Here is a 12,985-nt window from a genome sequence, read left to right as displayed (position 1 = left end):
CCCAATTCGGATTGGGCTTGGGGGGGGGCCCTCCCTTGCTCCTTCTCCCTCCCTTCCACTAGGGCCCAATAAGGCCCATATACTTACCGGGGGGTTCCGGTAACCTCCCGGAGCTCCGGTATATTCCCAAACTCTCCCGGAACCTTTCCGGTGTCCAAATATATCCGTCCAACATATCAATCTTTATGTCTCGACCATTTCGAGACTCCTCGTCATGTCCGTGATCACATCCGGGACTCCGAACAAACTTCGGTACATCAAAATACATAAACTCATAATATAACTGTCATCGAAACCTTAAGCGTGCGGACCCTACGGTTCGAGAACAATGTAGACATGACCGAGACACGTCTCTGGTCAATAACCAATAGCGGGACCTGGATGCCCATATTGGTTCCTACATATTCTATGAAGATCTTTATCGGTCAAACCGCATAACAACATACTTTGTTCCTTTTGTCATCGGTATGTTACTTGCCCGAGATTTGATCGTCGGTATCCAATACCTAGTTCAATCTCGTTACCGGCAAGTCTCTTTACTCGTTCTGTAATACGTCATCTCATAACTAACTCATTAGTTACATGCTTGCAAGGCTTAAGTGATGAGTATTACCGAGAGGGCCCAGAGATACCTCTCCGACAATCGGAGTGACAAATCCTAATCTCGAATTATGCCAACTCAACATGTACCTTCGGAAACACCTGTAGAGCACCTTTATAATCACCCAGTTACGTTGTGACGTTTGGTAGCACACAAAGTGTTCTTCCGGTAAAAGGGAGTTGCACAATCTCATAGTTGCAGGAACTTTGTATAAGTCATGAAGAAAGTAATAGCAGTATACTAAACGATCAAGTGCTAGGCTAACACAATGGGTCATGTCAATCACATCATTCTTCTAATGATGTGATCCCACTAATCAAATGATAACACATGTCTATGGTCAGGAAACATAACCATCTTTGATTAATGAGCTAGTCAAGTAGAGGCATACTAGTGACCTCTGCTGGAGATCTGTGGCGGCAGACCCCCGCCAGCTCTCATCCATCCCACCGGCAGTCATCTTAGTCGTTGCAGGTGTCTCGGGCTCTGCCACCTCGACGTGCCGGCCATCGCTACCAACCCTGACACCCACTACTGCAGAACCTTGCTAAGACAACACACATATCGCATAGCTTTGGACCGAACCGTGTGCAGTGCAAGCATCACAACCGATCACATAGAAAAAGATATGTGTGAGATGGCTGATTCATTAGGCATGATTTAGAAACGAAATGGAATGTGCGATATACTGCATATAGTTCAGTCAGCAAAACTATTTGTGATCAGCAAAAACAACACAGTCGATTCCCTACTGCAAGACGTGTGCAATATACAGCTCACAGTTCAGTCGGCTGAACTACTTGCGATAATTAAAAATAGCACAGACGACCTCGCAGCACAAGCCATGTGTTTTACGACAAGAGGTTTCAAGGAAGAAATTGGCTGCGATTGTGTTAATTTCAGGAAATTGAACAAGGAGACTCGAAAAGATCAGCACCCATTACCTTTGATTGATGAAATATTAGAATGGTTGGCAACAATTCTTATTCCTATTACCTTGATGGATATTTCAAGTTTGTCAAATAGCCATGTCACCAGAAGATCAAGTGAAAACCAGATTTACATGTCCATATGGCACTGATGTTAATCGAAGAATGCCATTAAGGCTATGTAATGACCGCCTACTTTTCAAAAAAGCATTTCCATTATCTTTGTCTCAATGAAGGCTGGAAGTGTTCCTGGACAATTTTCCTATCCAGGGAACTTGTTTCGATAATTTTTTGCATAACCTTGACAAAGTTTTACAGAAATGTGAAGAGACAGGTCTCGTCCTAAATTGGGAGGAGTGTCGAAGGTGTGGTTTTAGGCTCACCTTCTACTCAGAGAGTGTGTAGTGCTTGTTGCACAGGCACCTAGTATTATGTATATATGTTATATGTTGAGTTGAATTATGTATGATGAATTGCAAGTAAAAAATCTATAGACATTTACCTCCGTTTTTATTTACTCTGCATATTAGAGTTGACTGAAGTCAAACTTCGTAAAATTTGACCAAGTTTATAGAAAACACTATAGACATTTATCATAACAAATCTATAGGATGTGAAAATACATTCAATAATAAATCTAATGTTGTTGATATCTTATTGTATACGTTAATATTTTTTGTTTATAAACTTCATCAAAGTTTATAAAGCTTGACTTTGACCAAAACTAATATGCGGACTAAATAAAAACGGAGAGAGTATTATATATAAGGCATGATTGTTTGCTTATTTTTCCAATGTAAACAAATGGAGCTTAGCATGCTGTCACATTTTATATCTTGACAAGTCACCGCTAAATGGCACGGCCCGCTATTTAAATCTTTGGTCGCTGCAGCCAAGCAGCTGATCAACTCAGCACCTCTAGCTCGCTCACACCTTCTTCCTCTTCGCCTCTGCCTATGGCCTTCCTAGTTATGCTCCTCCTCGTTGTCGTTCCTCTGCTCGTGGTTGTCGCCACGCAGCTGTGGGACTACGCCGTCATGCGCCTCGTGTGGAGGCCAGACGCCATAAGCAAGTGGTTCAGAGAGCAAGGGATCCATGGACCCTCCTACGGGTTCTTGAATGGCTGCAACAAGGACATCAGGAGCCTCAAGGAGGAGACTGACCGTCTGGTGCTGGATGTTCGCGACCACAAGTACCTCCCGCGGATCGCGCCACACTACCTGAAATGGAGGGCGCAGTACGGTATGTCTTGTGCTTATTACACCCTTTATTAATTTGCTGAAGTTTCATTCTAGCTTCTCTTTCTTTGTTTGACCCATTTGTTTTGCCGTCGAAGCATATGTATGTATAGTTGTATGCCAATTAGGCTAGTCATAGTGAGGAGTAATTTAGACTAGTAACATACATATGTTACAACTCTATGTTACTACTCTTTCTAGTGTAAGTGTCATAGTAACATACATATTTCATTTATTGTCTTGTAGACCCATTTTACATTGGAAAACGTTGTGTGATGGTAACATCTTATGTTACTCTATTTGCCTCACTCATTATTAAATATTTGACACATCAACATTTTTGATTATGTGACACCTACATTACTATCTATGTTACTACCGCTATGACCACCCTTACCAAGCAAGCTACATGTATACTAGGTGAGAGTGCTCTGTATTTTTTATTTCCGAAAAAGGGTCCCCCGCTTTGTATTCCAAAGTAACCAACCGATACATTCAAGGATAGGTGCGGGGGCAGAAGCAGCACAATCACACCCAAAAGAAACGAAAGAGAAACAACAAGAGAAAAGAATGCCGACAACGACGGATCGACGGAAACGAAGAAGCTTCACGACCACTGCGCCCACCGAAGATCTCCCACCAAGCTCCAAGGCTCCGAAGCACTCGTACCAATCAGCACCTCCAAGAAGGACCGCGACGATGACAACGCTGCTGCCAAGGGTTTCCCTCGGTACATGACGAGGCGAGAGGAATGGTCGCCCCCGACGCCCTCCAGGAAGGTCCGGCGGCACCCATCGGCGTCGCCGCGTCGGTGTCGGACAGGACGACAGGGGTTTCCCCCGATCCCAACCTTCACCTCGGGTGCTCCAGAGCCTGCCACCAAACCAACCACCATCTTGCGCCACCATGGTCAAGAAGCCTCCACGCCGTCTCACCATGGCACCACGAAGTGAGGTCTGCACAACAAGGGATAGGAGTCGGGACTAGGGGCTGCAGCACCGTCAGAATGCGGCAGGGCACAACCTCCACTGTCAACGACGGTAGCCGACCGGACACAATAGCAGGAGCATACCAGGCCCGTGGGCCCACAGGCCCGGCCGGGAACTCCATGCCCGTGAAGCTCCCGCCATCGTGCTGCAGCAGGCACGCCGTCGGCATCGCCACCCCCCCCCCCCCCCCGGTCCGAGCTGCTCCTCCTCCTCACCACACAGACGACGACGAAGCCACGCCGGGGACCAGCCCGCTAGGACCCAGATGGGGCTGGGAGAGCCCAGATCTGGGCCGGAGACGCACCGCCGGCCACCGCACACCGCCGGCGACCGCTACCGAGTCGCCGGGCCGCCGCCCAGCCGAGCATCACCACCGCCGTCACCAGCTCCGGGAAGGAGATGAACGCGCGGGTACAGAAGAGATTCCAGGCAGACGGCTGATTTCTCGAAGAAATCTATGCCGGAGCATACGTGATCCTATCACAAATCTCCCGTCCAACTGTTTTTTCTCTCAATACAGACCGCATGGGAGCCGACAGGCACATCCATGCGGGCGCCACTGATGCAAAGCAAGTCCAGCTCTCGCGGGAGCTCGCGTCTCCTATGTCTTCAAAAGATTTTTTTTTTAATACACTAAGAACACACACGCTCATATATACGCGCATACATTCATTCCGATGAACACACGCGCGCATATCATACTCCTATGAACACTTTCGAGAGGTTAAGCCAACATATCATCTTTAGATTGACGAAGTCACAAAAGGCGTCCCATAGTCGTAGGAAACGTCTCATCTCTTTGAACGTACATCGTCAGAAATTCTAAAATAAATCTAGAAATATATACAAGCAACAAGACTTGAACCCCACTAGACCGGGATACCACTCCTCCTGACCATCCAACCACATTCTCAAAGAAAATTAACAAAATTAAGAACAATGTTCAAACGGTTGGTCGGCGCTGCCCGGACATCTCACGGGTGGCAGAACATCCGGCTTGTGGCGAATGCAAGCAAACGGTCGCCTCCTACGCAGAGTTGCTTGGCCAGGCCCAGCAAAACGTTACGCGCGGGCACCCTCAGCGCTAGCCGCAGTCCCAGTTTTAGACATGCTTTAATTTTCCAACTTGACACACTGCGCGTTGCCCGCCACGCCGAGGCTATTTTCCCTCCGTCTGTCCCTCTACCTCGTCGTCGCTGTCGAGGTTACTTGTATTTTGTAATCTAGGATTTGTAATCCATCTTCTATTTTATTTTTCGAAGAGGTTTCTTGCCCTTCAAGTTTTGTACTTAATATATACTCTTCCTTAAGGCTCAATAATACATCCATCATATTCCACCAATTTCTCACTTCTTTCTAACATGGTATCAGTTTCCGGATTCTAAACACTAGCCGCCGCCGCTTCCGCACCCGCCCGCCGCCCCCGGGGCGGTCGGTCTCCATGACCGCCGTCGGGGCCCGCGCCGCCCGTATCTAGGGTTCGTCCGCCGATCGTGACCGGCTGCCCTAAAGAGTCTTTTTCCCGAGCCCTTGCTCCGGGTTTTTTTCGCTCTCTCGTCGGTCATTTTGATCGGTGTTTTTTCTTTTTGGTTCCCGATCTTTGCTTGATCGGTTTGTGTTGCCCGCCGCCGCCATCGACCCCGTGCGCCTCTACTCCGACACCGGCGCGACCGGCCGGCCTCTTCACCGACCCGTGGACCTCGAGCGATAGGCGGCCCCTAATGGCCGTTGTCCACACGTCTGCCTGCGCGTCACCCCAATCCGGCGGCCTCGCACGACAGGCGGCCCCTCACGGCCGCCGTGCGCGAGTCAGCCCGCTCGTCGATCTACGCCGCCCATCACCGTCCTGTCCCCGAGTTCAGCGCGACCCTCCGCCAATCAAGCAACGGCCTGCCGCTGCGTCGCCCCGTCAGACCGCATCGTCGCTGCCCCGTGGTTCTCCCCATGGCTGCATCGATCCGTGCCACCGCTGCGCCGTGGCCCGTGATCCCCGCCGCCGCCCTGAGGCCTTTCCCATGGTTGCACCACCTCGCGCGCTGCCGCTGTGTCGCCCCTTCGGGCCGTAGTGCCGTGGCTCGCGGTCAACCGCCGCACCGACACCGTCCCCGAGGCTACACCGACCCTCGCTCTGCCGCTGCGTTGCCCCGTCGGGCCGTAGCGAGCGTGGCACGCGATCCCTGCAACGGCCTTGAGATCTTCCCCGCTGTCGCGCCGACCTGCCCGCCGCCGTTGTGTCGCCCCTTCGGGCCGTAACGATGCGTCTCGTGGTTCACCGCCGTCCACGCGCGGTGACTTCCACGTGATATGCGTCGTGCCGCCTCCCTTGGCGCAGGAACATCACCGTCCACGCCGGTCTTCGTCACACTGTCGGGTTCATTATCGCCTACTTCGAGCACCGCCGCCGTGCTCCTTCTCTAGCCGCTGCCGCCTGCTTAGGCCGCCGCCGCCCGCTGCTCTTCTTCCGCGGCTCCACGGAGACTACCTCGACACCGGCGACCCCGACTCGACACCGACCACGGTATTCTTCGCACGGCTACCTCGACCATGGCTACACCACCCTACGCTCTCGGCTACCTCGACATCGGCATAAAGGGTTATCATCCTCTTGAGCAACTCGTCGGTTTCCTCTACAATCAACGCGTCCGCGGCGCGACACCGTCCACGACGCTCCCGCTACGACTACGGGGGATGTCAGCCCGTCAGTTGCTATTCTCTACAATCTGACCGTCCGCGACGCTCCTGTTGTCTGCGACGCTACCGCTACGACTGCGGGGGGATGTTAGAGATATATTTGGGTTACTTGTATTTGGTAGTCTATGATTTGTAATCCATCTCCTACCTTATCTTCAGGAGAGGCTTCTTGCCCTCCAAGTCTTGTACTCAATATATACTCTTCCTCGAGGCTCAATAATACATCCATCATATTGCACCAATCTCTCTCTCTCCGTTCTAACAGTTGCCATTTCCTTCAAGCTTCAATGGGCAAAGCTCGTCACGAGTCGGCGGCTGTGGGGCATGTTTCCTACCGGTTACGGTGCTTCAATGAGAAGGGGAACTCAAGGCAGCGGGGAACGGGTGGTGGCCAGCGAGCGGCGCATCATGGCTCGCATCGTCGTGTCCCATGCTACAGCTGGAGGTGGGGTTGCAACAAATAGCTTGGCTACGGTGCTGGCGGACTGTGTGTGGATTCAGGGCATAGATCAGGAAGTGCCCGATATGCTCGTTCTGATCTCTTGGGGCGGTCTCCCACTCTCCCTCGGTTCGCGGTGGTGTGTCCACTTGCTGCTTCTTGCGGGGCATCGCCAAGGCGTGCGATGGTGGTGGCTGCTGCACGAGCGGCGCTTAGTAGTAGGTCTCACCATGGGGCGCGGCAGGCGCGACCGCGGGCTTTCAGCGGCGGCGTGATGATGGGTGTGCTCGCGGGCGGGCACAATGTCGCGGTCGGTTGTGCGCTCCTTCTCTTGTGGTGGTTGTGCTCTGCGCGGGCATGCATCAGCGATGGTGATCTGCATCTCGTGTTCTAATTTAGCCCATGTCACTCCCAAGGCTAACAAGCTTGGGCATGCTCTCCCCGACGATCTGGCTATCGGCGGTGGTGTGCTCCGTCGTCGGTGTTGGTCATTGTGGTGATCAGTCTTGCCTACAGCGGCAGCCTCCCTGTGGATTATAGCAGCAACCGAAAGGTCTTCGCAGGAGTTCCACCTCTCCAAATCCAGTGGTTGACTTCGACGGTGGGATGCAAACTATGGACAATAACATGATGCAAAGAGATGGTTGTGGAGCAACGGTAGTTGCATCACATGTACCTTCTAGGATCGAGGAAAGTGGTGGCGACAACACAAAAGTGACTTCGATGGTCGTGCCACTCGAGCACCTGGTTCCGAGCTCCAGGGTGAAAGTCTAGACCTGAACCGAGTTCGGTATACCCGATGTTTTTCCGTTGATACCATGTTGAAGGCATTGCTTTTATATTCTCGGATTGATTCTTCAAGGTGAAAACGTAGATGCTGGCCTTTTATGCTTGGTTCCGGTGACGGCGGCGCTTGAGCGTCGTTCTCATTGTGAAGACATTGCTCTTGAAGAACCTCTTGGATAAGATTATTGGTCGCTTTGGGCCTTTTTTTGCTCGCCTATCTATACTTTAGTCTATATGACTTTGCTATTTGCCGGTGTGTGTCGTGGGTGTGTGTTGATGTTGACAGTGTGCTTCCCATATGCAGAGGCCGGGTGTATGCTCATTTTGCTTGCATCCTCTCGATGCTCCATATTGAGATAATAAAATTCGCCTGAAATTTGCAAGAGGAGAGACCGCTTCATTTTTTTCTTCTCTCCTGGTTTTCTTTACACTTCATTTAGGTTTTCTCTACTTTTAGGTAAAATACACGTGTACCAGAAAAACTATTTGCGGATATGAAAAAAGTTCTCGTATATCTAAAAAAAAATCTTGTACGTGTGCTAAAAACTGCTCATTGTGTGTCAAAAGTGTTCATCGTTTATTTAAAATTTGTTCACCGTGTATTAAAAGATGTTCATCATGTTTTTCTAAAACATTGATCGTGCATTTCATACTGTATTTTCAAAAATATGCATAGTGTAATTTTAAGATGTTCATCGTGTAATACAAAAATATTGATCATGTCTTCTAAAAATGATCGTCATCTATTAAAAATGTCTTTCATGTATTTCAAAAATGGTCGGCTTGTATCTTAAAAAAAATCAACGTATTTTAGAAAAGATCATCGCGTATTCAGAAAGATGTCGTACAAGTATTTAGAAAGATGTCTTCACCGTAGGTAGAAGGTTCCCAAAAGAAGGCGTAGAACTGCTGTTGAGCCGGCCCGTTTAATGAGCGCTGAAGGCAAGTGCTCCTTCCATCTTGCAGTAAGCGAGATGTAGCTCTTTTTTTTCTGCCTCCATCAGGCGGGTCATGGGCCTTGCGCCACGCATGAAAACATACACCCAACAAACACCTTCAGGAAAATTAGCACGTACCTTATAAGTTTTTAAAATTAGCTTCAATTTTTTTTGTCAAAAGTAATAACTTGTACTTATGCCACCATGTACCATAAAAAATACAAATTTAAAATTCCAGGTCATAGCACCACCGAACAAATAAAAGTGCAGTTGTATAATTTCGGTATCTCACAAACTTCCTCTAATTTGGTCTTGAAACCTAAAATATAAAGTCACCTACAACTAGCGAGTTTATGAGAAACCTAAAATAAGATGTCTACTAAATTTCTGTAAGCTTTGACTTTAAGTTCGTTTGCACCTGAGATGCACCTTTGCTATAACTAATACTCCCTCCGTTCAAATATATAGGGCATAATACGTTTTTTGAGCTGAACTTTGACCATGGGATAAAACATCCGTCAAATTCATATGTGAAAGGACTTTTTAATTGACATAATATGCATCTCATATATTATTATTTTTTATCAATGGATAAAGGCAACCTTGAATAATGTATTTGGCCCTCTATATTTGGATGGAGGGAGTACATAAATTTCCTATGAAGATTTCAACAAAGACCTTTTTAAAATTTTGAATGTTGGTTGGAAGATTGTTCAGCACACCTGTCGCGCTGTAGTGCAACACAGAAGGCAACAACAAGGGAAGTCATAAATCATTTTTGGAGAAATACAAGGACTTATAGATGATAGTTTATTGAGACAGGCAGAGAGAGGTTTACCACACAGTAACTTGTTAGGCATTTTTTTTTCTTAGTTATATTCTAAAACAATATGTGACACAAACTACGTCTTTTGAATGCTTTGCAGGAGACCCATTTCTATATTGGCATGGGGCGCAGGCCCGAATATGCGTATTTAATTATGAATTGGCAAGACAAATTCTTTCAAGCAAGTCCGGACATTTCGTGAAGAACGATGTACACCCTAATTTCCTGGCTTTGGTTGGTAACAAACTCGGGTTTATGGAAGGCGCAGATTGGGTGCGCCATCGCAGGATAATCAACCCTGTTTTCACCATTGATAAGCTAAAGGTAATGCCTAGATCTATTATATTTGTTGTGTCATGCTAAAAACTTGCATTTGCCTTAGCAACAAGGCAAAAAAGGGCACAACTCGAATCAAACTTCACTGCTCCATCAACCTGTTCTCCTACACAGGGTACAAATCTTAGGAGACATAACTATTGCAGATTCATAGATAAAGTAGTATCTGCAATATAATTAATCAATATTTCTTATCATTGCATGCTCTTTCGCTCGGTCTGTATCCCTCTATTCATTAATTAACATGATTACCGTTAGGTATTTAATAATGTACATCATGTTGTGCTAAATTTATGAATTACTATATATTTTTAACACTTATATTCATAACCCCCCCCCCCCCTCTATTGTATCTTACCTACATGGTACTACAATATGTGTGTACTTGAAACATTAGCTCAGTTATGTAAACTCTCGTTGTAGGCCATGTGTTGTGACATAGTATGAATCCAGATTTTAGCTTTCTATTATTACTTTATTAGTTGCTTGTGTTTTCGATCCACATGTTAAGTTAAAACTCTAAATCTTATTGTACCTCTGGATAATTCTTTTTTCTATTTTGTTAAGAGATGGGCGCTATGTCCAAGACTGCACTCTTAATTACAGTGGCATAAGCAGTCATTTCAACCCACACCACAACCACTGAACATATTGGATTTTGTCTACCTAGTAATTATATGTGTAATATTATTTTATTATTTTATAGAAAATAGGGTGGTTTAATTAAACTGTCATTGTACATTTTTATAATATTTCCGTCATAATGTGTGAATTTAATGAAAGTATTTTTTTTTACATAATTTCGTTTCATGGGGTGTTAATATAATGGTGTCATTAGTACAAGAATTGCTAAAGGAACATTATTTATGAATGCCAAGCTATCGAAGTATGTACTGTTGTGCATGCATGCGTGTTTACTTGGTCTGCATATGAAGACAGAAAATATATATGTTTATTTGGATTTAGTGTTTACATATTAATAGTGATTGAATGGGTACTTTAGGAACATATATGGCCGTAATTTGTGCTTATTCATTTTTCATATATTAGAAGATGCTGGTAATTTAAATAAGGGATATTTTTATTTTATTTTTAATATAAAAAGATGGGGGTACTTTACATGCAAACTTAATGGGTTATGTAGATTATTGGTTGTAATGACGAAGGGGGCAATTTATATACAAATTTAGAGGGTTACTTTAGATTATCTTTCATAAAGGCAGATGTGGGTTATTTAGATGTCTACATTTAGGTTGAGTACCCATGTTTGTTGTGGACTACCAAATGGATGGCCGGAAGTTTATGATTTTGTGATAATATCTAGGATTTATCTTTCTGGTCTGATGTGTATGGTTAGGATTAACATCGAGACTTCGTTGGGGCCTCCAATTAGTAGTAAGATGTAAGGACCGTAGAAATAGGAAGCATGCTAGGCTGTTATAAGAAATTGACCTCTAGTTGGTATTCATTGCAGATGATGACAAAAACAATGCTGGATTTTGCTGAAACCATGGTTAAGGAGTTGGAACATCAAGCATCTCGAAACGAGAATGGAGAAAAACAATTACATATCAGTAAATTTTTCAGCCAGCTAACAGTTCATAATATATCCCATGCCATCTTTGGAAGCAGTTATGAATTAGGAAATAAAGTGTTCCAGGCTCAAATTGACCTATTGAGGATCACTATGGAAGCTTTCCTCGACGTGCTGATACCAGGATTCAAGTAAAATCTCACCATGCTTGAATTTATACCTTGTAAATAAGCGCACCTCAGTTTTCCATAATCTTAGTTCTATTTTAAACAGTTTTCATACATAGTTGTCCTTATGCCTCTTCAATGTTTTTGTTTCTTGATTCAGATATCTTCCTACTGAAAGGAATCAACGTAGATGGATGCTCGAAAGGGAGCTTAAGAGCCTACTCACACAAATCATACAACCACGATTAGCAACTAGTGAATACGGAAATGATCTACTAGGTGTCATGCTTGACTCTTGCATTGAAACCAAGCAAGGAGGGAAGCAAGTGGATCTCAGCTTGAGCATGGACGAGATCATACATGAGTGCAAGCAGTTCTTCTTCGCTGGTCATGACACGACATCTCAACTACTCACATGGTCTGTGTATTTGTTGTGCATATACCCAGAATGGCAAGAAAAGCTTCGAAAGGAAGTCTTCAAGGAATTTGGGAGGGAATCTCCTAACCCCAATGCGCTCAACAAATTGAAAGAGGCAAGAAACATATAGCTGTACATTCTTACTACAATTTTGTCCTTCTATGATCATCTTAGAACCCGTAGCTAACTAGTAGTGCAACAAGCTATATATATTGCAGATGGCAATGGTGCTCTTAGAGACCTTGAGGCTCTACCCGCCTGCTCTTTTCATGCAAAGGAAGGCCGTGACCGATATGACAGTGGGATCAATAAAACTGCCCAAAGGCATATCAATTGTGATACCTATTCCAGTTATGCATAGGGACAAGGAGGTTTGGGGTGACGACGCAGATGAATTCAATCCCTTGAGATTTAAGAATGGGATCACGGGGGCAGCAAAGGTTCCACATGGCCTGCTAGCCTTTTCAATCGGTCCAAGGTCTTGCATCGGTCAGAACTTTGCTATGTTGGAAGCGAAGTCGACATTGGCCCTGATGCTCCAGAAGTTCTCATTCACCCTTTCCCCTGATTATGTGCATGCACCAGTCGATATGTTTACTCTTAAACCTAAGTTTGGTCTTCCGATATTTTTAAGGCCACTGGATAAGTGCAATTAGACTAGTATTTAATTTTTAATGTCGCCATACCTCCAAGAATGGATGAACCTGGGTTGTACTCGATGATACACAGTGTATGTACCCGAAAGAAGATACACAGTATATATATATGTAGTGAATGTATATGACTGAGAAATAAAGGAAACAAAGGAGTAAACTGATATTAGTACTCTTGGTCATGTTCAAGAGTCATCTATTTAATATTTATTTTAAAGTGTAAATTGCACCCACCATATAACAACTAGACTGAATTCCGGTTTTACCCCCTATTTTGACATTTTGACATTAATTACCCCATTTAGCAGGATTTCATCAATTTTACCTCATTAAGTAAAACTATTGCCACAATTTACCATCTTTGAAATCTTTTGCGTTCTTACCATGGGTCCCAATTGTTTGGTCCAGCTGGCATGCCATATCGATGGGTGTTTGCCTGC

The 12,985-nt window shown here is 45.5% G+C and overlaps 1 protein-coding gene across 1 annotated transcript; it reads left to right on the top strand.

The window, feature by feature from the left end:
- The first annotated feature begins 2,444 nt into the window (after positions 1 to 2,444).
- Positions 2,445 to 12,711, top strand: LOC123042586 (cytochrome P450 709B2-like). Its single transcript, XM_044465016.1, has 5 exons — positions 2,445 to 2,772; positions 9,538 to 9,761; positions 11,248 to 11,498; positions 11,635 to 12,007; positions 12,111 to 12,711. Exons 1-5 carry the CDS (start codon positions 2,487 to 2,489, stop codon positions 12,546 to 12,548), a joined length of 1,572 nt encoding a protein of 523 aa, XP_044320951.1. The 5' UTR covers positions 2,445 to 2,486; the 3' UTR covers positions 12,549 to 12,711.
- The last annotated feature ends 274 nt before the right edge of the window (positions 12,712 to 12,985 follow it).

This window comes from Triticum aestivum, chromosome 2B (genome assembly GCF_018294505.1).
Source record: "Triticum aestivum cultivar Chinese Spring chromosome 2B, IWGSC CS RefSeq v2.1, whole genome shotgun sequence".
NCBI lineage: Eukaryota > Viridiplantae > Streptophyta > Magnoliopsida > Poales > Poaceae > Triticum > Triticum aestivum.
The sequence above is the reverse complement of the archived record's forward strand: the minus strand, read 5'-3'. Positions and strand labels throughout refer to the sequence as shown.

What these genes read in the sequence shown, in the direction of transcription:
- LOC123042586 (XM_044465016.1), top strand. Translation starts at nt 2,487, where the DNA reads ATGGCCTTCCTAGTTATGCTCCTCCTCGTTGTCGTTCCTCTGCTCGTG. An exon ending in GTGCTGATACCAGGATTCAA is followed by an intron (nt 11,499 to 11,634) that starts GTAAAATCTCAC and finishes TTCTTGATTCAG; the next exon opens with ATATCTTCCTACTGAAAGGA. An exon ending in CGCTCAACAAATTGAAAGAG is followed by an intron (nt 12,008 to 12,110) that starts GCAAGAAACATA and finishes TATATATTGCAG; the next exon opens with ATGGCAATGGTGCTCTTAGA.